The 24,845-nt window shown below is 39.0% G+C and overlaps 1 protein-coding gene across 8 annotated transcripts in view; it reads right to left on the minus strand.

Moving 5' to 3' along the window:
- Positions 1 to 24,845, minus strand: part of ERBIN (erbb2 interacting protein) — a 115,186-nt gene that overhangs the window by 58,679 nt on the left and 31,662 nt on the right. For 7 of the 8 annotated variants that reach the window (XM_085042700.1, XM_085042698.1, XM_085042699.1 and 4 more), the window contains 3 exons: positions 15,406 to 15,462; positions 3,813 to 4,010; positions 802 to 919 (listed from right to left, as the gene is read on the minus strand). In XM_085042700.1, the coding sequence (XP_084898826.1) occupies positions 802 to 919; positions 3,813 to 4,001 (307 nt within the window). In that variant the 5' untranslated portion in view covers positions 4,002 to 4,010; positions 15,406 to 15,462. Of the gene's footprint in view, positions 1 to 801; positions 920 to 3,812; positions 4,011 to 15,405; positions 15,463 to 17,186; positions 17,270 to 24,845 lie in introns of those variants that run through there. The other variant, XM_085042701.1, reaches the window with a different exon arrangement.

Raw genomic sequence — 24,845 nt, forward strand, 5'->3', positions numbered from 1 at the left:
AATATTTATGTAATTCTTATTTTCAAGTACTATTTCAATGAGGTATCCTCTTACATAACTTTGAGTTAGTTAGATGAAACTATTCTATTCTCCTCAATTACCATGATTTAACTTCTATCTCAAGTAAGTCACATAACTAAGTTCAATGACAATGTTATTTGAATTTCCTCACAGTTGTGCACATCTGCCAGCTTGTCAAAGCAGCACCATCAGAAAAACCCCATGTATACAATACTTGGCTGACAACATTTCATAACTTATAAAAGTCTGACACACAGAATGACAGATTTTTAACCAGTCAGACAAGTGAACCAAGTTATGTCTATGGAGTACATAAACACTTTTCCCCATGCAACAGAGATTACCATCCCCAAAGCAGGATAGCAAAGCAGCTAAGTCCTACAATTTTCCAACATCTTATCAAAATAAACCAAAACAGATTTTCCTAGGAAACAAATTATAACAACAAAATCCAGCAATATTTACAAATTCTTGTGCAAACTCACTCTAGTATAGTGACAGATGACACAAGTTACTAAAAGTAACATTTGAGCTTATGTTTTTGAGAGACTATAAAATACCAGACAGTATCATCTACAAACAAATCAATGTGAGAGACACAATTAAATATCACAACCTGATCATAAAAGAACAACTTTTATTGCATGCAGGGATTTAGAGTAGTAATTTAAAAATTACTGGCTGTGTAGCTTCCAGAAACTAAAGTTTCACTAGTGTCTTTGTACAGTCAATGGTGATTCGCCTTTTAGTTACCTCAATACAACAAGCAAAGTGACTTACCATTCTTGCTGACATCCAGTTCCCTGAGATTAATGAGATTTGCAATGGATGCTGGCAATGTGGTTAGATCATTGTCTGGCAAACTCAGCTTGTGTAGAGACTGACAGTTAAAAAGTTGCTATTGAAACAAAGAAAAAAGTGAATGTGATTTTCTCTCGGTTTCCTCTATACAGCTTTTGTTTTTAATCTGTTTAAACTTCTGACCTCATGGCCTGAAGACCAGGTTATTTAGAGTTTTTGACTACAAAAAATTTTTCACTAGTTTCATTAAAAATTGACTCAGATTACAATGCTTAGGAAAGAAAAAAAATGCAAATGGTCACAAGGCAGCAGCTATGCTTAATACTTCCTACAATTCCTTCCAGTATCTCAGAAATTGTGACCTGTAGTTACACACAGACCTGCAAACATTGCAAAATATTTTCTATAACAGACATGCCATGTGACACCCCAGAGATAAGTAAAGTTAATTCAAGAGAGAAAAAAAAATTCGATAGACACATTTTTTAAAGTCTAATGGCTCTGGAACACAGGATTTCAGAAGGTACTCATCTCCTCTAAAAGTTCAAATTTCATTTTATTATGTCTTCCAATATTTTTCCCTCTCATGCTTCCTACCTTAAGTACAAAAACATTCAAAAAAAGTTGAAAAGATTGAAAACTGGTGAAAAAAATTGAACTAGTGAAAAAACTGAAATTAGTTAAAGTTCAAGTTAGGTGTATAGAAAACTATTTAATCTCGTCTGTATACATGCATTACCATCTTTATCAAATACTAGCTCAGAGTCAGATCTCTTCCTAAATGCAGGGTACCTAGAGATTCTTACTCAAAAGCTTTACAAATTGACAAAGTAGGGTAAATAATCTTAATGTAATGGAAGAAAAATTCTCAAATGATATGTAGGAAACTTACATATAGTACAAAATAAGTATCTCTAAGAAAGCAGTTGAAAGGTTCATCTCAACAATTTATGACGAATATTCCTTTCCTGACAATTTTGGTTAAGATCATTTATAAATACCCTTATTTAATAATCTTCTCTTTTGGAATTCTGAGAAAAGATCATCAAAAAACAGGAAGTGTTCACTGACTAAAAAAAATTCATCTCAATCACTTTCATAACAATGGGCTCAGCTTGATCAAAATTTTTTGGGTGTCTCTCAATTACAAGGCCATTATTTCAACCATAGACTGGAGTAGCCCCATTCCTGTAAAATTTGCATATACCACCCCAGAACAAAAGCAGACATAAATTAGCAAGATGGACAGTTAAAGGAATAAGCTTTAACTTGTCTACTGCTATTTCAAATTCTTCAGAAATGTGTCTGTTAGAACCCATTTATCACTAAGGCTTTGAAGAGTTACAAGACACTTAGGATACTCTGATTAACTCAGGTGTTCCCTCTTTTCAAGAATATATACTTAAAGCTCTTCCCTGAAAGAAATAATGTAGACTTCTGGAATCATTAAAATTTCTCTGATTACTCAGGTCAAAGGACATGCAGCACAAAGAATCAAGATCCCTAAAGGAAAATGAGGGTGAAAGGACTTTTGGATGGTATTGAATTTGTAGTTGTTCCTTTTGTTGTTCTTTTTTAGTGTTTACATATTTGTAATTACTGCTAGTAAATGCTGGAAGGCACATAATTAAATACTATTTTACTGCAGAATTCTACCAAACTTCAGAGTGAGAGAAAAGTAGAACTGTTACAGTTCGAGCTTTTCAGCTCAAATGCACACCACAGCACTTGGAGTAAACAGGGAAACTTTGCAGTTATGATTTAGTATGTAAGATAAAGAAGGATGAAAGCATTTCAAATGCCCAGTCAATCTTGAAGCTGAGACTATGTACCAACGTTTCATGTGAAGTCAAGTCCTTCTCTACCATAACCTTTCTCTCCACCCCAGTTTGCTCATGCTGAGCCCTTGGCCAGTCAGGTAAATTAAGGAGCTATGCCGGAAGAACTCAGTTTTGAAGTAGACTGGATTCTGAAACAATTCAGGGCAATTAAAAAAATCCAGGAGCCACACACACTGATGGGTCACTTTAGTGATCATGTTGACAAGCAGTCCCAAACCAGTTGAGTTGTGGCATACAAAGGCCAGGCCACAAAACACTACTGAGGCAAAGAGGAAAGGCGAGAGTAGGAATGTCTTAACCGGGTTTCAGAAAACTAGACAAGGCCTGCTAAGTATCACACCCTTCATACTTCAAATGGCCCAATTACAAGCCTTTGTCAGAGCTGGAAGACTAAATAAAAGGGGAAACGAATACACAGCTTGAAACTCTGCCTCCATGTTGGCTAGGATAATTTCAAATATTAGAGGCCTTCCCCTACAGCTCTTCTATGGAAGTTTATTTATCAAAATTTTGGTCAAATGAATAAAAAACCACTTTGACTAGATCTTCAGTACCCCCTAATCACTCTGCTTGTGCTCTTTACCATATTTGAATTTATATGTGGGGGCATTTTCTTCTGAAAATTGAAAGGGTAGCAAAAAATAATGACCAAAATTATTTAAAAGCTGGAAAAAATCTTCAGCTTCTCAGAAATATGCCTGTGAGTATGACTTACTCTAATGCAGAAACAAATTGGGTTGAAGCAAGTGTAGGTTATTACATGTCCCTGCAGTTAAGAAAAACCCCAAAAAAACCCAAAAAGGAACAAAATATAAATGTTCAAGCAATCTTTCCAATCACATGGATAATTACACCTTAGACTAGACCAAGGCAAGTGGTAGTCTGCCCACTTCCCAGTGCACACAAACAGATTTATTAGCCAGCCTTTTCTGCTATGTAACTCTCTTGGGCTGGATCTCTTGCTTGAGGAGTTTCATTCCAATTCATGCAACAAAACAGTCAAGCTGGAATGCATAAACTTTCAGTCTATCAAGGTTGCTTCATGGCAAACTATAGCCCAAAAGCTTAAGCTAGACACTATCAGCTTCTATGATGCTGGTGAAGTAAAGAGTTAACAAATGTACATAAAAGGAAAACCATCCAACATACCTTTGGAAGCTCTTCAATCTGATTAGCATCTAAATACAGTTCTTCCAAGGTCTTTTCAAAAGTAAAAATCTCCTTAGGCACCTGTTCCAGGCTGCAGTGAGAATAATCAAGTGTAGTCACAGTTTCCTCCTCTCCACGCAGACAGCGGCATGGCACCAGCCGCAAAAACAAATTCCGCTTTGTTGTCATTTTCAGGCACTGTAAAACAGAAATCGGTTGATTTAAAAACCAAGACCACCTCAGAAATACATGTGCAGTTTCTCAAGCCTCCACTAGCTGCTAAATACTGAAAAAAGTAGCATATATATATATATATATATACCTGCATATATATTTGTATACACATGAGACACAGTAGAGAGCACGTACCTGTTTTCTGCTAAATACAGCAGATCTCTGATGACATTAAATGGGGTTAGCACACCTACAGGTACCAGAAGATGAAGCTGAAGTTTAGCCTATGACTTGTCACCAGCTAACACAGCCCTACACTGCAGAGAAACTAACTTTGAAACAGCATTTCTGAACTGTCAGTTTTATCTTTACAACATAGCTTATCCCACCTTTACAAAAGTCAGTGGTATATTTTTGTTTAGTACAATAAAATCCATAGAGAATTAAAATGTAGCTATAGCAAATCTAATAAGTTTTTTTTGTACACGGAAATGCACATACCTTAATTTCAAATCCTTCATTAAATGACAGAATATAATAAAAAGAACCAGTTTCTACCAACTGTTCTATCTGCATTTTAAAATGAAAGGCTTCCAGGTGCACAAGTAACAAAGTGACCTCTTTTTTCAATTTCATTCGCTTTGGAAAAATTCAACACATCTTGCTGTGCACACTGGAACTAAGGAAGCTTCACCTTGCTATAGGAATGTATGTTTCTTCCTTTAAACTCATTATTACAATGGTTCCCTCTATCCTCCATGACTTCTACAATATTGCTATTCAGCCTGAGAAGGCAAACCTAAACGGTGCTGACTGACTAATTACTGACAGCATACACCAACCATGTTCCTGCCCCTTTTCTCCTCAGCAACAGCACAAGTTTAGGTCTCTTTCTCTAATTAGCAATGGATTTTCAGAAAATCTTCAGAATGTCACCTCAGGTTTCAAGTTCGTCTGAAATTAGATGACAGACGCAATTTTTCAAGAAGGACCAACATATGCAGACTAACAACATGATCATGTCAGCTTTATTTCCTCAGGAAATTAGCCTAAAAATACATACTTCTCCAAAACAGCACTGAGTATTTATTTGCTCAATCAAACTTCCAACACTCCAAATGAAAATATGCTTTTTTTTAATCTCCACTTTTTTCAAACTGCTGAAATTATATTTTAACTTCTGGACTGGTGACAGGAAACTTTCTCTTCCAAGTGCCAAAGAAGTCTTTTAGACACATTTAGCAGATTGCACTTCAACTTTCAGACAGTATGTTAGTAATATATGGAGAACATAAAATATCATGCCCACGGCACTATGTAAAGTCACAAGCCACAAGACCCCTTTTCTCACTAAGACACAAAAGTAATGCGCTTGGATTTTCCTCTATGTGCAGCTCAGCCTGCCAAATACTTCACAGTATGTATAATTCACATGGCAACAGATCAAGGGACTGCTATACTTTAGTGTTTTCATTAACCAGAAGTAGAATTTATCACTCAGGCTGTGAACAGTCAGACTCCACATTCATCCATTAAAATGATGGAAGAAAATTCTTCATTAGAATAGTGGGATGTCAAAATTTCATTTTTTTAACAATGCTTTGATGCTGTTAGAATTTTGTTACAATGTTGATTATCAGAACACAGAATTTCCCATAAAACTCCAGTAATATTATTTAAATAAAAGTGATATAAAAATTTTAAAAAATATTTAACCATATTGCAGTATGAAGAGTCTGGAGACTGCAAATTTCACATTGGGGATTTCCATAAAATGGGAAAGTCAGCAAAACAGACAGCTTAACCTCCTCCTGCTGCTTTCATAGGAACAGGCTCAAGAAAGACATCCTCCAGCCACCCACAGACAGATGCCAGAGATGCTGTGGAAGCTGATGTGCTCACTGGGTCAAAGCTATCCACGCCTTCTCCAAGACCCTGATGATGCACATGGAAACACAAGCTGAATTCCCTGGCCAACATTTGGAAAAAAAAAAAAAAAAAGCCTTTGACAAAAAAGAAATTTTGTCTTATTTTGCTACTAGTTCAGAGAATGGCAAAGCTGTGGAAAAACACAACACTCTTGAACGAAGTGTCAACAGCAGTCTCTTTAAACAGAAGTATAAACAGAAGAACATATGTCATGGAAACAAGCACTGGAAGCAGAGACTGTACATGTGAATTAATTACCAGAAGTCTGGCTGGGAAAGGCACACCTATATAACACTAGCTGCAGCCATCAGTAGGTTCATTTTGTCCAGTCATTTCAACTTCTGAGAATTATGTTTGGAAAGCAGAATATTAAGAAATTTACAACATGCTTCTTATAAATAACAAAAAAAGATACTACTTATTCTAATTCCTCAAAATAAGCATTCTTTACACCGTTTGCCCCCTCTTCTTCAGTGGCTGTTCTCTTCCCATGGAGCCCTACTTGTCCATGTCTCAAGAGTTTCTGAAGCAACAAAACTTGTAAGGCCTATCAATGCAAAACCCACACATACCTAGTTTTCCTAACTTATTCCTTAATTTGGTAAGAGAGATCTTGAGCTTTTGGAAGGCATAGGGGAAGAAGGATCTGGTAAAAGACCACATGCATCCACAGCACTGTAAATGGATTAGCAAACAAATGCCTGTACAATATCACAGTACTGGGTCATATCTCCTACAATTACCATGTCCCTTAAAGCACCTGACAGCCCACATCTGAAGCCAAATAGTCAAAACTCATATTTAAGTATCAAATAAACAAAAGTGCCCCCCAAAGCACTGGTTTGACCAATGTGGCCATATATCTAATTGTAACTCTTCAAAACCCAGAATGAACCAAGAAAGCTGCATTTAAGTGAAGGCAGGAAATTGCGATATGATTTAATTCAAAACTGTTCTATGTTTGTTCAAATTTTACTTCTACACATAGAGGAAGAACTGTTTAACACTCATGTTCTACAACAGAGGTGGCTGTCAATACTAGGAAATGGGTGCGTCAGGATAATGGCAGGAAGTATTCCCAACAGCCACTCCTCTACAACATATATTTTATAAACCAACAGTCAGACCACACATCACTCCTTATCTGCCTCTATCTACCCATCTCGTGCTCAGTTGCCCAAACAGAAAATCATGAAATACAGAAGAGAATGCACTGTTAGAACTACCAAAGACAGAAAAACGTGATTTCACACACAGCATGTGCTTTTCTTATATTGCTCCAGATAGGAAGTTCTCCATGTTTAGTTTGGGTAAATACACAGAAGGTAAAAAGGAACACAAAAGATAGCAATTTTTTTTCTGCCCATAAAACAGGCAAGTATAGAAGGCAGAAAAATCTCCGTTTCCTAATATACCACAACATCAGGTATATATACCTGAAGCACCAAATCCAGCAATGTAAAATTGTTTTGCAGACCTACAACATCATGATAGCTAATTTTTCTCCACCACTTAACTCCAATTCTTTATGAGGCAGATATAATAAAGAACTCAAAGGAAAAAGAAGAGAAAACCTGAAACACAAATAAAACTCCCCCATTCCCTAAACCCTTAGAGCCTTTACACAAGTTTACCTGAGGTTCAGTGTTCACAGCCAACAGGAAAATTATGACCTTTATTTAGTTCTTGTGTTGTTTTGGGATTTTTTCACTTCTTGAAGGAATAGGAAGGCAAAAACATCACTCTGAATGGGCTGCAGGTGGATACCTGCTCCACCTTGGACAATGGTCGGCAGGGGAATCTCTGCTCTGGTGCCTGGATCACCTTCTCCCCCTCCTTCACTGGCCCTGGTGTCTGCAGGGCTGTCTCTCACATATTGTCACTTTTCTTGCCTCACTATTATACATTTGTTTTTAATACTTCCTTGAATATGTTATCACAGAGGTGCTACCTAGATTGTTGACTGACTCAGCTTTGGCTAGTAGTGGGTCCATCTTGAAAACAGCTGGAATTAGTTCCATCCAGCATGGGGGCAGCTCCAGGCAGCTTCTGCAGGTGGTGAAGTCACACCTGCAGACCCCCTGCAGAATCCCAGGAGATAAGGGCTTAATGTGTTTGTCTCTCAAACACCAGTAGCAGGGTGGCCATGGCACCAACCAAGGACTGTAGGTAACAACAGCCAAGGACTGCTGGCAATAACACACTGTGAGAAAGAACAAGGTGTGACTGGACAAAGGGCCATACCAAGGTAGGACAGCACTTTTCTGGGACAAATGTCCTTATTCTAGCTCCTGGATATAAACACAACTCAGTACAGCACAAACACAGGAATGAGGTGGAGAAGCAGGCATGGACTATGGGATGGTAGTAAGACCACCGAAGACCCCCAAAGCCCTCTGAGCCATTTCCAGAAAGACATGGAAGAATGGATCATGCATGATGACTAATTTACATAGAAAATGCAAAACTCTTCTCCAGGGTAGGGAAAGCTTATCTATTAAAAAGGCACCCAAAAGCAAGCCCAGATGCATGGGTACCCCTGGACATCCCATCAGCTCAATCAATGCTGGAGCCAGGACTGATGATCTATCTCCCTTCCTCTCTCTCTCCATCTTTAATTCATCTCTCTTTGTCTCATTCTTTTCACCCTACCCTTTTATCCAAAACCCCTGCTGTGTACTTACATTAGGAGGTCAGGGACTAACATACCAACTTCCACACCATGTTTAATTAACTACTAAAACTTTATAAGCTTTTGTGAACCCTCTAATTTTATTAATTTCTTTTGAAAAGCATCTACAAATCTTGGGTGATCCCGTCCCCTTATAGGTGGGACACCATATCCGAACTACTGAATCCTTGCCACGTACACCCAATACAAACGATAAACAATAAAAACTGAATAGAATAAAATCAGAGATGCCGCAAAGAAATGCATTGGTTTGAGGACCAATGAAAGAAAACAAGCAAGAAAGACAGCAAGCTTGGATATACACTGAATTTTAATCCAGAAGAGACTAGCATCATTTGGTGAACCATCACTCTTCTCTGGAACTCTGATGATTTCCTGCACACTCCTAATAATACCCAAGTACCAGGCAGTCCAACAGCATCTGGAGATCTGCCTGAGCCCCATGGGACATTTTCAGTTTAACAAGTAGAACTCAGGATCCCAGTAACTTTGGCCTCAGTCTATCTTAATTTGTTCCAAAAGCAATATCACTGTATCATTACTGTATAATTCACTGTATCATTAAACCCTTAGATTTCCTGTCTGATGCTAACAGGAGAGGATCGCTCATGCTCACAAGCTGCAGAAAGCACTGCTTCACCCTCACTGGCCTTTTAAAAGGATGCTACATTGGCAGCAGTTGAAAATGAAACCACCTATCAGATGTTTATACAGTCAAGATGAGCCAGGCACAAAAAACACACAGTGAGGTTTTTAGTCCACCCCACTATATACAAACTAGTTCAGAATTAAGGCGCTGAGCACATGAAAACACAGGAAAGGGAAAGTTTGTCAGGCAAATACAAATACAAAAAGGTTTAATAGGCCACCTGACAGAAGTCCTAACATACTCGTGTTGAAACAAAGAATTATGAAAAAAAAAAAAAACTGTAAGGGTTTCTCTCTGCCTAAAGCAGTAACAAGCACCCCGGAAGACACCAAAACACAGACTTTTTGGTTTCTTGATAAGAGATGCTATATTGTGAAAAGTAACAGCACAATTTACATTAATGTCTTCCAGATAAAAATATCATTAATCCTCATAGATCTGGGAAACCTGTAAACAACATAATACTTCTAGAAGGAACAAAAAATGTCCTAGGTTTTTACAGTAAACAAAGCACAGAATTATTCACTCTTTAAACTCACACACTGGGGGGAAAAGTGGGGGGTACAGGCAGTGGCACTAAGGCTTGGTACAGACTTTCCCAAAGACCAATCCAGTTCGCTTGCACAGGAAGGGTGAACTCTTCAGTTAACAAACTGCAACCACGATTTCGGAAACCCTAGCTTGCAACCATGTTTCTTTCCAATCCTTTTCTTGTTCTTTGGGGAAGGCAAGGATGGCTCAAACCTGATGGTCACTGACAAGGACATGAAACACGCAAAGACAGCCTGCACTGAGAAAAAACTGTCCCTTTTCTCTGGTTGAGGTGGTAAAGCCTCATGTGGTCACAATGCCAGCTTAAGGTATTTTCACTTCCTCTCTCCTTCTCATCCAAGCTATTTCTCTGTGGCTCTACTAGAAAAAAAATAATCCTCAAACTCGACTGATTATACCATACATTTCACCGAATGAGACTGGCAAGCATGTCAGGACAAACAAAGCTCAAACAAACCTCAAGCGTTAATTTTGACAAGTAAAACCCTCACTAAGCATATCAAAAGAACCCTTTAAAAATGATTTCTAATATTTTCTGCAACAAAGCAGTCAGCAGTAGTTGGCCTTATCATGACAAAAGCTTAACAATAACAAAACTAGAATGACTTTGTCAAAATGGAACAGAAGTATTACTTTTAAACTGAGAAGAAAAAGACCTCTGGCAAATAACCAACCTATACAATAAAATATTGTATTTCAAGTGCAGCCTTTAACTGAAATGCAGTAATATTCTATTATAAGCCTAGACCAAGTAAGAGGTATATGGAAGTACAGATCAGTAATTCAATTACCTTAGAATTTCTTGGAGAGACCACATGACCCAACACAGTCCAAGAAGTTCCAGCAGATCACTGAAGGTAACTTTTTGACATAAGCGGTAGAAGGGACAACAAGAAAGGTGTGTTCTTGGATAGTGTACATATAAGCCAGGAAGGACTGAGAATGCGAAGGCTGGGGCAGCCTTGGCTGTAGCAACCATGAGATGGTGGAACTCAAGATGATCCTGTGTAGAGGAAGCAAAGCAGTAAGCAGGACTAGAACCCTAAACTTCCAGAGAGCTAACTTCAGCCTCTTCAAAGACCTACTTAGACGAATCTCATGGGTTAGGGCTCTAGAAGAGAAGGCGGTCCAAGAAAGCTGGTCAGTACTCAAGCATCACTTCCTCCAAGCTGAAGACCTACGCATTCCCATGAACCAGAAATCAAGCAAAGGGGGCAGGAAACCTTTATGGATGAGCAGGGAGTTTCTACAAAATCTCAAATAGAAGGAAGAAATTTATGGAATGTGGAAAAACGGACATGCCACATGGGAGGAAACATTGTCCCAGAATGCAGAGATATGACAAGGAAGGCCAAGAACCACTTGAGTTGAGTTTGTAAAAGAACATCAAGGACAACAAGCAGGGCTTCTACATCATCAGCAGAAGGAATACTAAAGAAACTATGGGACCACTGATGAGTCAGATGGATGTCCTGGTGATGGAAGACAGAAAAGGCCAAATTAGTGAATGCCGTCTTTGCTTCAGTGTTAACTGCTGTGGCCAGCCCTCAGAAATCACAAACCTTGGAACTAAGAGAGGAAAGCTGGAGAAAGGAAGACATTCCCCTGGTCATTGAGGATTCAATCAGACAGGCTTATCATTCCTAAATCCATAAGCCTTCACGGGATGTACACAGGTGCTGAGGGAGCTAGTCAGTGATGCTGCTAAGCCACTCTCAATCGTCCTTGAAAAACCATGGAGAAGTGCCCAATGACTGGATGAAGGACAATGTTATTCCCATCTTCAGAAAGAGAATTAAGGACCCTGGAAACTACCAGCCAGTCAGCCTCACATCCATCCCTGGAAAGGTGATGAAACAGATCATTCTGGAAGTCGTCATCCAGCATGTAGAAGAAAAGAAGGTCATCAGGAGTAGTCAGCATGAATTTCCCAAGGGGAAATCATGGTTGACCAATCTGACAGCCTTCTGTGATGCCATGGCAGGATGGGTAAATGAAGGGAGAGCAGTGGATGTTGTCTGCCTCCACTTCAGCAAGGCTTTGGACACTGCTTCCCCTAACATCCCCAGAGGCAAGCTCAAGAAATGTGGGTTAGATGAACAGACAGTGAGGTGGATTAAAGACTGGCTGAATGGCAGAGCTCAGAGCATCATGATCAGAGGAGCAGAATCCAGTTGGACACCTGTAGTCAGCACTGCTCCCCAGGGATCAATACTGGGTCCAGTCTCACTCAGCTTGTTCATCTCTGACCTGGATGGAGGGACACAAGGTACCCTCAGCAGGTTTGCTGATGATACATACTGGGGCAGTGGCTGATACACCTGAAGGCTCTGCTGCCTTTCAGCTGGACCTTGGTGGGCTGGAGAGTTGGACAGAGAGAACCCTAATGGGGTTCAGCAAGGGCAAGTGCAGCGTCCTGCACGTGGGGAGGAATAACCCCAAGTGCCAGCACAGGCTGGGGCTGCCCCACTAAAGAGCAGCTCTGCAGAGAAGGACCTGGGAGGCTTGGTGGATCACAAGGTGACAATGAGCCAGCAGTGTGTCCTTGTGGCCAGGAGGGACAGTGGGATCTTGGGGTGCATCGGGAAGAGAGTGGCCAGCAGGTCAAGGGAGCTGATCCTCCCCTCTCTTCAGCCCTGGTGAGGCCACATGTGGAGTGTCCAGTTCTGGGGCTCCTCAGTACAAGAGAGACAAGGAGCTGCTGGAGAGAGTCCAGCAAAGGGTCACAAAGATGATGAGGGCTCTGGAGCATCTCTTTTGAGGAGAGACTGAGGGAGCTGGGCCTGTTTAGTCTAGAGGAGACTGAGAGGGGATCTCATCAATGCATGTAAATCTCTCAAAGGCAGCTGCCAAGAGGATAGTGCCAGACTCTTTTTAGTGCCCAGATACTCGACAAGAAGCAATGGTCATAAACAAAAACACAAGTAATTTCACCTCAATTTGAAGAACAACTTCTTTATGTTGAGGGCATAGAGCACTAGAACACTGGCCAGAGAGGGCATAGAGTCTCTCTCTCTGGAGACATGGAAAACCCAGCTAGATGTTCCTTTGTAACCTGCTCTAGGTGACCCTGCCTTGGGTGCTTTGTAACTGTAACTCTTCTGTGATGCTGTGAATTAAGGCAAGATCTACTACAGCACTATCCTTATTAAAAACAAAAAAAATTACACATTAAGTTTACAGGAAAAAATTAATTTCAAAACGTTCAGATAACCAAGAAATTGTAATTTTTGCTCTTTTAAAAATATTTATATTGACTTTTCACATTAACGCTACATAATGCTACACAGCAACACACATACACTGTTGTAACACAATTGCAACCCAGGTAGTTGCAAGTATGTTCTCACACATTTTCTTTTGCTCATTTCTAAGACAGCCCTAGAAAACAGCTTCCATCTGGACGGTAAATCTATCCAAGTAAGTGCCAGTATAACACTTCCACTGAAGAATGGTTTCTAATTGGATACCATTAACAACACTGCTGAGATTAGCATTAGATCTAAACTTCATCTCCGATGTTTGACTTGATTGCATATTCTTTGGGTGTGTATTTGTCATGTTACTAAGAAAACCTTAGGAGGGAGGAATACATTGATTTTTAAAACTACTGTGTTTGAATCTCATCCACTTCTCTTCCTCAGATTAAAAGAAAAAAAAAAAAAAAAACCCCAAAACATAAATGCGGTGATTTTTACCATGGCAAACTGAAGTCTGAAGGAAACTGCAGGAGTCCCACAAACCTTCACAGAGTATACAAAACCCCAAGCTTTTTTAAAAGCCTTGACCTTGATATTTCAGTATTTCAACACTGATATTTTCAGATGGCTACCAAGTTCCTTTACATTATAGAACTGACAGAGTTCAGATTTAATTTTTCTCATTTTTAAGTTAATACATAGGCAGGAATATGAAATATTTATCCCAACAGAATACAGAAGTATACATCATCCCCCACCAGCCACCACATGTCTTTTTTTTTTAAATATGCAGTAGAAATCATCACAGCTACTGTATACCCAGAAATCACAGCCATTTGGTACCACTAACTGGAACAAAGCTATTTCAGAACTGCTTTGCTTTCTGAATCCACTAATTTACACTTTAAATAGCCTCCTTTTCTTTCATTGCTACTGTGAAAAAAATACATGGAAATGAATTCCCAACTTTCTATACAAAGAAAATAATAAAAATTAAATACACAGAGCAACTAGACTAAAAATGGTAAGCTTCTGGCAGAGGTAAAAACCATAATGAACAGCTTATGCTTCAGGTTTAGTCCTTTAAGGGATTATGTCTGGATCTACTGTATGAGAAAATACTGTGTATCGGATATCATCAACAAAGGAAGAAATACTGTCATAATTCCTCTAGTTATACCACCACAGTCAAAAGAGATGAACCAGCACAGGAGAAGTGAAGGCAAGAGGCATTGCTAGTCATTTGCCCATGAGAAGCAACAAACCTTCTGGTGCAGCAAGCACAGCTGAGGCAGTGCAGCAACAGCACAAATTATTAGCTCAGTGGAGAATGCCAAAGCACACAAAGCCCACAGCATTGTAGGCTACACAAAAGGTTAGAAAACACAAGCATGTGCACATGCTTCGATCTACTTAAGCATATGCTGTTTATAGAAATGCCAGATAAAACACAGAAGATTTTTTGTATTCTTTGAACCAATATTTTATAGTCTCAAAATTACAGTCATTGAGGAGTCAATATTTATTAGCATTTCCACAATCTGAGCAGCACTATTAATAAAATCAGAGCAGATGGAAGCTGCTGTCATATGTTGTTGGGCTTTTTTTTCTGGGGCAGAAGGGGAGCTAGGCAGTAACAATTCCTCTGCAGGAATTCATTTAGAATGTCTGACAACAAAATATTCTATTGGGTACTCTTTTTATTCACAAAAAATACTTGCCTCTACAAAACCTTACAATATGAGGCAAAAGCAAGTTAGTGCCATCTGCACTAGCATCATTTAACGAAGAAAAGAGCTGATTCTAAACATGTGTTGCTTTTCCATAGAGCTTTGAAAGCAAATCAAACTTTGTCTTGTTAACACTTTTCACATTTTTATATATGCTCTCTAGCTAAAAACTATTTAACACACCAGTATGAGAGAAATTATGTGATGTGATGTATGTCTACGCTTTAAAGTAGCAAACCAGAAAGGACAGTAAGGGGCCCAATAAAATTTTTTAGCTTTTTTCCAAGCACTTTTATCCAAGTTTTCAATATAAATATGCTTACCATTTCTAAGAACTGAGAAAAAAAAGTAAATCCCCCAGTGTCTAAAGTTCTCAAGCCAAGACACTTCATAATGCACACTGAGCTTTAAAACAGAATTATTTTCCTTTTGCATATATTCCCCTTTCTATATATGCACACATACATGTAAATAGATATAATTTACTTGGGTCTTCAACAAATATTCAGAGCTAAAAAAGAATTGCCTTCAAAGTAACATGAGAGATGATGCATAATAGAATTCAAATACTTTGAAGGCAATTATAACAAAATACAAATAAATAATCAGATTTCTATTTTAATACACTATGCAGTTGGTCCAGAGGAAAGAAAAATAATGTACTTACCACTGTGTTACTTTTTTCTCCCTGCTGCTTCTTCCCTGAGCTTTCAAAGTCAACATTCTGTTTAAGACAAAGGTACAAAAATTTTAGTCAACCCTATCACTACTAGACAAGAACAAACTAATATGTTATTGTATTGGATATTTATTTGGCTTTCATAGTTTTAGGTTTTTTTAGAAGAAAAGCTGTACATGTGTGTGAACAACAGCTTGAATATTTCAGAGTACTTGAAAGACAGCAAAACAGCATATATACTTTTGAAGGAGATAATTCTTTTGTGTACAAAACATTGCTTTTTATCCTTTTATTTTAAAGCACTGTCTACAAAGTTGTTTCATTTTTACACCTTTTATAGTTACTGTATTAAAATATTAAGTACCACACAGATTTCTCTTGCAGACAATTCTGAAGAATTCTAAGAAAAAATATATCAAAAATTAACCAAAGATGAAAAGAGTACATTTTTGTATTGCTAACTTTAGGAATTTTTTAGAAAGTTGCAACACATTTTATAAGGCATAACAGATCTCTGATGCTAGTATCACTGAAGTAGAACAATTAAAAACTAATGAAAGCATCCAGTGTATTTGACTGAGCACACTCGAAATCAGTGGCTGGACCGATGGGAAGGATTAATTTTGCCTCCAAGAAAGACAGAAGTAGAAGGTATCTTCAAATGGATTAAATGTCACTGTAGTCAGACAGACCATCTAACTGAATACAAAGTCACGTAGAAGAGACAAAAAGCTAAGTCAAGCAGAACATAATCTGTCAGTTTTTCAGTATCTAGAAAAAAATTTCAATTGGAGGGATCACAGGTAGGAGCTTCATTCAAAGGATTTACCTATAAATGGAACTATATTTCATTTCTTTCCAATAAAAGCAAAATCAGGCCACCATAAAATAAATCTTGAAAGAGATCTAAAATCAAATTGCTCCAGGAAAAAAGCAAGTTCCTTGTTTTGGGGTAAGAAACAGGACAATGGATTCCCACAGAAGTCAGGACTGGCACAGCAGGATTGCACTACAATCAACTTTTGCATATTGCATGTCCTATTCCTCATTTGGGAGCCACTGGTGTCAGCTTCTGCACTCATACCAAATGGACTCTAACACACTACACTGCATAAATCTATTAATTTATTTTCAAAAGAAGGGCATCCAAGACAGGCAAATAGCAAGGGGTAAAAGTAAAATTAAAGTCTCAAGCCTTATGAGTTTCCTACTGAAAAAAAAAAAACTCCTTTATTAGTTTAGTCAGCCTCAGAAATGCAGAGCAGCAGCACTCAAGACAACAAAAAAGATCAAGGAAGACATCAAGGATCAAACCAGATTCTGAAACATGGGCTCTTAAGGGAGTCAGTCCAACTGCCATGGCTTCATACTTCTTTCCCACAACACTTTGCTCCTACTGCAGAACTATTTCATCTTTACAAAAGCTATTTCAGAGGCACTGTACACAAACTCCCAAACTGAAGAAATGCAGGTCTGCAAGTATATGCAGCTCTGCTAGTATATGCAGAATTCACCCAGAGAACACAACGGTGCAGAGCTGAATCTGAGAAAGAGATAGGTCATTGTGCCTCTGAAAGAAAAAGACCTAAGGTCAAAGCTCTGCAGGCAAAGCATTCAGAGTAGAAAAATTATCAAAGAAATAGCTAGCCCCATAATCACCACAAAAACATAAACAAAAGGGATTACTCTTGCATCATTTCCTGACACCTGTTAGTCTGCCTCTGCTGAAATGCCTAAAAGAATAAAATCCAGTGGTAGGGAGACATTACCTTATGAACTGTTTGCAGACTTGCAACGCAAGCGGAAGGAACTCATCCAATCTCAAACATCCAGAGGCAGTAATACAGCAAGGGTGTGCAGAAGGAGAAGAAAACACTACCTGGGTATTTAAAGTCATTCTGTTTTAGAGATTTAGCAGCTACACAAGTCTCTGAACAAGACACATCAGTTACAAAAACAAACAAAAGCAATGATCTCAGGTCAACTGATGTTTCCATTATGTCACTTGAAACTGTGACAATGAGTCACATAGTCTCTATCAAACCAGGACAGCGAAGAATGTGCTGTAACTACAACTGCAAGCACTGACAAGTCTCCAGTAGCATGAATCTTAAAGGCTTATACATAGTCCCATCACCAGCCAGTTTGCAGGAAAGCACAACAAACTCTCTAAGAAAATAAACCAGGATATTTGGAGGAGCTCAAAGTAACCATGCACCAGAACTGCAGAAGTCTAAAAGGTAAGCGTTTGTCTCAAACACCAGCAGCAGGGTGGCTGTGGTGCCAACCAAGGACTGTAAGTAAGAGCAGCCAAGGACTTTTGGCAATAACATGCTGTGAGAAAGAACAAGGTGTGATGGACAAAGGGCCATACCGAGGTAGGACAGCACTCTTCTGGGACAAATGTCCTTATTCTAGCTCCTGGATATAAACACAACTCAGTACAGCACAAACACAGGAATGAGGTGGAGAAGGAGGCATGGACTGTGGGATGGTAATAAGACCACCGAAGACCCCCAAAGCCCTCTGAGCCGTTTCCAGAAAGACATGGAAGAATGAACTGTGAGAGATAACTTATTTACATAGAACATGTGACACTTATCTCCAGGGTAGAGAAAGCTTATCTATTAATAGATAGATATAAACCCAGGCAGTGGTCCCAGGACATGCCATCAGCTGGATTGATGTGGCAGCCAGGACTGATTAATCTCTTTCTCTCTTTCTTTCCTCCTTCCCTTCCTCCCTTCTCTCTCCCCCTCTTTAATTAATCTTTCTCTCTTACCTTACACCCTACCCCTTTATCCAAAACCCACTGACATGTGCTTATATAGCAGGTCAGGGACAAACATACCAATGTCCAAGCCAAGTGTGCAATTTACTAAAAAAATTTCACAAGTTTTTTGTGGATCACCTGACTTTTCACTCCTTTCAACCAACGAATATCTACTACAAATCTTGGGTGCTCCCATTCCCTTATAAGGGTGCAACATCACAAAGGCCTCAACTAGTTCAGATAACCACTGTTCTGGTTGTTTTGCAAAAGTAGCAACAGATGCTTTAGATTACTAGTGGTAAGTTACCCTCAAGGTAAAAATAATTAATTTTTTACCTAATATTTGACCATGCTCTAGCACATGATACCAATCACATCAGACTAAGACTCAATGTTTGTCATGTTCCACTAACCAAAATGCCCTGGCACTCAGTTTTATGGGAAGAGTACTTGGGGAAACTATCATATGTGTCCATCCTTTTCTTACTCTTTATTAAGTATAACCCAAATGCTGCTAGAAAATGCTTCCCAAATGGACTGCCGGTCTGCCCCAGTGCAGCTGTTCCAATCACTGGACACATCTAAGTGCTCACATCTAAGTGAGCAAATATCTCTCATTCCACTGAAGTATCTCACCACTGGCTTTAGCCTAGAGAGGGTGAATGCAAGGACAGATAAGCCTAAGAGAAATAGAGAGATTTTCTGAGCAGCCAGGGATCAGGTTAGGAAAGCTAAAGCATTGGTATATCTAAATCTGGCTGAGGGCATCAAGGGCAACATGAAAAGCTTCTGTAAGATGGATGGCTTCTTTGCCATCCAGAGGGAACTGGACACACTTCAGAAGAAGATCCACAAGAACCTCAAAGCTCAACAAGGCCAAGTGCAAGGTACTGCCCCTGGGTCAGGGCAATCCCAGACACTAACAGTGACTGGGAGGTGAACTCAGTGAGAGCAGCCCTGTTGAGGAGGACTTGAGGGTTCTTCTGGATTAAAAGACGGACAAGAGCCAACAGTGTGCACTCACAGCCCAGAACACTAGTTGTACACTGGGCTGCATCAAAACAGCAGCAGAGAGAGGTGATTCTGCCCCTCGCCTCTGCCCTTGTGACACCCCACCATGAGTACTGTGTCCAGTACAAAAAATAATTTACTGTGAGGGTGAGGAGGCCCTGGAACAGATTGCCATGAGAAGTTGTGGATGCCCCTTCCTTAGAAGTATCCATGGAAGGAGGGTGGGAACTCAAGATCTTTCAGGTCCCTTCCAGACCATGATTTGTACTATTTCTACAGGCACATGGGTGATAAAAGTAAGACTAAAAATGTGGGTCCTCTCCAAAGGAAATGGGAGACCTGGTTACCTGGGACATGGAGGAGGCTGAGGTACTCAATTACTTTTTTGTCTCAGTCTTCACCAGCAAGTTCTCCAGCCACCTAACCTGAGCTGCAGAAGGCAAAGGCAGGGACTGGGAGAATGATGAACTAACCACCTGCAGTAGAAGATCTGGTTTGAGACCATCTAGGTAACCTGAAGGTTCACAAATCTGTCGGACCTGGTAAGTTACATCCATAGATCCTAAGGGAACTGACAAAGGAAGCGGATAAGCCATTATACTTGAGAAGTCATGGAAGTTCTAATAACTGTAAAAAGCACACATAACCACCATTTTAAAAATGGAAATAAAGACATATGGAACTTAAGGTCAGTCAGTCTCACCTCACTGCTAGTAAGTATCATTGAGCAGGTCCTCCTGAAAACTCTGCTAAGGCACACAGAAAATAAGGTGATTTGTGACATCCAGCATGGCTTCACTAGTTCTTTCAACCACTTTTGGAGGACAACTTTGAACAAATACTTATGTACCCAGAACACTCATGGCAAACTTTCACATAGCACATCAGCATGGAGAGTTATACTTCAGTACAGTGAATGAAGCCCAAGCAGTTTTTACTTTCTCCAAACTGTTTAAGGAAAAAAAAAAAAAAAAAAAGAGAGAGAGAGAGGGTGGGTAAACTGCAACATGCTCTTCATTTCAGGAAGGGTTGGAAATAAGTATCTTAAAAATTGCTTGCTTCAGAGACATTTCAGGCAGCCTTCACCCTTCAATAACCATCCTCCATTTTAAATACTGAAAGCAGTAAAATCAGCAAAATATTTCTTTAAGTAATTCCAAGAGTATTGCAGAAACAGATTATCTGTGCTTGTCCTTAAACATCCACTCATATTCAGCAGGAAAGTACATTTAGCTAAAAAGACTTAAGATTGATCAAAATTATCCATACCAGGGACTCACATTAAGCAGAAATAGATCCCATACTGCACTACTAAGATCTGTTTTGTAAATCAGGAATCATTTTCGGGCAAGAAGATTGGGTTGTTTTTTCTTTTCCTTTGAGATGGGGATCAGGAAGATGAGGTTCCAAAGCAGGCTGAGGAAGAGCAATTGTATGCACAATCAGTATCACTGTAATTAATAAAGAAGACTTAGTCTGCCAAAGGATATCCATAACCAGATTTTTTTAAGTATCAGGGGAGTACGTGCAGATTTTTGTCATCATTTCAATACACAATGATAATATGTAAGTTTTAATGTCAGTTGTTACTGGCAGGATTCTAATTCAATCACAACCTGCCGCATCGGTGGGAAACGTGCGCCTTACAGTGAGCTAGATTTGAACAAAGAAAACAACATATGATTTTGATTGAGGAAACAGAAAAACACAGCTGGGAAAATATTTATCTCTAGACAGTATACCTTTTGAAATTAAACATATTTTGCACAAAATAGAAGGGCCTGCAGACCACAGACAGTTTAGTTCATCTCTGATTCCCAGACTGGGGAACAGGGAACAGGATAAGAGGGAAGGACCAGGGAGACACAAAGGATTTAGAGACCATTCTCAAAAAAGAATCAGTCTTGCTTTTCCTGGAAGCAGATGCTGTCATCGTGTCTCACTGTTTCTTGTTACTTCAGTAGCTGAACAAAAGCCAGACATTTAGAGTAAAACAAAGAAACAATGAACTGTCTCACTGACAAAAATCTAACCAGTTTCAGGAGCAGAACTATCTTTCTACTGATTTTGGGTGATCAGGTCTAAGATGTTAAAAATGAAACATTACCTCAGGCAGCATGAGACTGACCTACTTGAGGATTTGTTACCTCCTAGTACCAATGCTGTCACAGCTGCTGACAACCAGAATCCTTTAATGCAGGAAGAGGACAGCTGATGGCACATTCTAAGCAAGCACACAAAGGTTCACATTTGCTTCCAGAATGCCCCAAAATAACCTGCTGGTATACTGCAAGGGGACATGCAGTTCGAAAGTGTTCTGCCAAGGAATACAGGTATGCTTATCAACATATGGAATGGAAAAGGCACTATGATAGGTCCCTGGACTGGCTGACTTGCTATATGAAATATACTTTAATATGAAGAGTTTTATTGTTCTGCCAGATTATCTGCAGTTCTATTAGAGGTCTTTTTAATTATCTTAAAACTTAATGGACTGCCTAGAGTGCAACAAAGTGAAATTTTGTTATTTACAGTATCACAACAGCACTTTTGCACAAGACAGTTAAGGAAACATATTCATACCCGCACAAATACAGATAAATCAGAGCTGCTGGATTGTGTGGTTCACTACTTTTCCTTGGGAAGCAGATCACAAATGGGTCTCCAAGGCATAAATGAAGACTGCACCTGTGATCTCAATTTTTTTAAAGAAGGCATTTCCACATCTGTGGACATAGCTGCAAAAACTCTGTCTAAGCATTCTGTGTGCTAACTGTGGTTTTGCAACAAAACAAATATACCTAGACTTAAAATATTGTCTGGGGTTCAAAACTTCCTTTTATAATAGTGCAGTTAGTGGGTTAGTGGGCAGAAATGACCAGTATGTCTTCATTTGATCTCACCAGTGAAAAACTGCTATAATACACATGGCACTAGATTGGAGGAGCTTCAGACCTCATCAAACTGCAAGGAATCATTAATGAATCAAGATGCCTGTTTCCTGAAACATATAGCCTCAGCACATATGCTTTGAAAAGTTATTCTATAAGAAGAACAAAATACCATGTGGTTATTAAGCACAAACAGTTAGATCTACAACACCCTCAGAAGGCCTAGCTGTTGCAGGTTAAGAATAATATTGTGACTTTTAATTGCCTTTAAATGCCATATACTCCAGAGGAGCAGAAAGATACAGCACTATTTTATCTACTTTCCCCACGTAGTGAGAACTGCAGAACGATGGAGGTTGTTAGGGACCTCTCCAGATCATGTTGTCCAATCCACCACCAACACCACCACATAAGGGCAAACATCAACATTAGACGCAATAAAGACAAACTCTCCTTTTGAGTTAAGGTCAGTGTCAGTTTGTACAAAAGGAAGCAGATCTGTTGGCTTATTTGGAAATATTTCCAAGGGAGAAAGTTGAGACTTAGTGGTTTTTGTTAACCATTGAGATACATGTTTCAGTGCCTCCACTATAGCAAAATTGTCTAGTCAATGTAATTACTATCTTAGGTACTTGTTTTCCAAGTCTTACTAAAGCAACTGAATAAGAACATATCGATTCAATCATTCCTGAATGCATAATATAAAATGCTCCAGCTCTTTAAAAATAAAGAATCAGGAAAATCTCTTTACAGAACCAAGACAGCTTATACCAATACATTCTGCTTTACAGGAAAGTACAGTCAGTGTTAACAGACTTAGAAATTATTAAAATCTATAAACCAAAGTTGCTCTCCAGAATGGTAAATGCAAGGGGGATTAAATTGTTACTGTGTGCTGTTGCTAATAATTCTACTTAAGGTATTACTGCTGTTAACTTTTACTCAATGCCATCACATTAACTCAATGCCATCAAATTGAGTTACTCAATGCCATCAAATAACCAGAAACTACGCCAGAAATGAAAACACAGAAAATATAAACAACACTGGTTTTCTATTCCCAACTTAATGCTAAAAATTAAGAATTTTAGGAAGGATTTAAAACATTAATATTTATGGCACCCTTAAACACTATTCTCATTTAATATACACCTTTTTAAGACAAAATAAACAAGTTAAGTGATCTCTTTTCGTAACAAATTGATTCTTGGCTTTGAAGTACACAATACAGCAGTATCTGAACTTGAATAAAAAACAAGAAATAAACCATGTGCAACAGAAAATGACCAAGGGTCATTTTGTAGACCACTTGTCTTGGCCTCACAGATCATTCTTATGGACAAAACCAGCACATTTCAGAAGACCAAGTCTGTGCCCCATGCACTGTCACAATTCTTCACCAAACCATTTTTCTCTAACTGACAGTTGTGCTAACTCACTGACTAAAAGTGAGCAGCTGTGCCAAGCTACACACCAAGGTCTAGTTAATCCTGAGGAAGCTTTGTTGCTGGTAGTAACACAAAGAATCCAACTTGAAACAATATAGGAATGAAAAAGAAAAAAAAGGATTTTTTTTTTCAACTTACAACAATTTTCACACAAGCTTCAGCCATTTCAAAGATTTCCACTGCTGCTACAGAAGTGACTTTAGCTTTGGAGAGAACTGAACACACCTATGTCACATCAGGAGGCCAACTAGCACCACAAACAATGTGACATGAGCACTCAGGATAACAAGAGAGATGGCAGATGCAAGAGAAAACTATTTAGATCTTGTGCCCTCACCATTTGCTCCCATGAGGCCCTCTTCCTTTTCACCCTTTCCCCTCTTCATTCTTTAGTTTCCAATCAGCACACAGATCCTCGACAGTGACCACTCCAAAAGGTCAAAGCTTCTTCAGTTCTATTATTGTTAGCAACAGCAAATGTGGTCAGACCTCAGCCTTCTTCCACTGCAGAACAAGAGAGACTGATGATAGGAAAGATGAAGAGTGTGGAAAATTTGTAATACAAGTGACTAAGGCAATAAGAATACATATGAGACAGAATATACCAACTGAATCCGCAGCAAGATTTATAACTAAAACCACAAAATGCAGTCATAACACACACACACTAAACACCACTACTGTTTCTAGAAAAAACATACTGGATCTAAATTAGATAGGTGGTTAACTTGTATTATGCTATTATCATGACCCTTATTTCTTTTTGCCTACTGCTATTCATCAGATAAACCCTTTTTCCTGCCCTACTTCATCTTTTATTAGATATTGAAATAAGTTAGGGAAGGACATATCTAATTTTTTTTTATGCAGTACTTCAGAAATATGGCACCAAGTCTTATAGGGACCATGAGCATGCATAAAATGTTGGCAGCAGCCAACACCCACACTTCTGTGTGCAAATAGCCCTTGTCTAAATATTGCATTAAGCAGATGATGACTCACTAACAGATAATATGTTAACTATTTAATATGAGGAAAAAAGAAGTCATCTAGATGCTAAAGCAAGTTTGACCAAGCGTGAGAGAAAGAGAAAGCACAGGGAATAAAACTTGTATACTCAATTCCCCAATAACAACATGTGAAAATTAGTCAAACAAATCCTAGGGTAAGCCATCCATCTGAATGGACCCAAGACTGTCACAGACTTTGCATTCATGTCCTGAAAGACAAATGACCTAAGGTTCAAGTCCTCTTGGACAACACTTAAGTATAGGTTTCCAGCAGTACAGATGAACAACCTATTGT

This window comes from Lichenostomus cassidix, chromosome Z, assembly GCF_008360975.1.
Source record: "Lichenostomus cassidix isolate B80296 chromosome Z, HeHo_3.0, whole genome shotgun sequence".
In the NCBI taxonomy this organism is placed as follows: Eukaryota; Metazoa; Chordata; class Aves; order Passeriformes; family Meliphagidae; genus Lichenostomus; species Lichenostomus cassidix.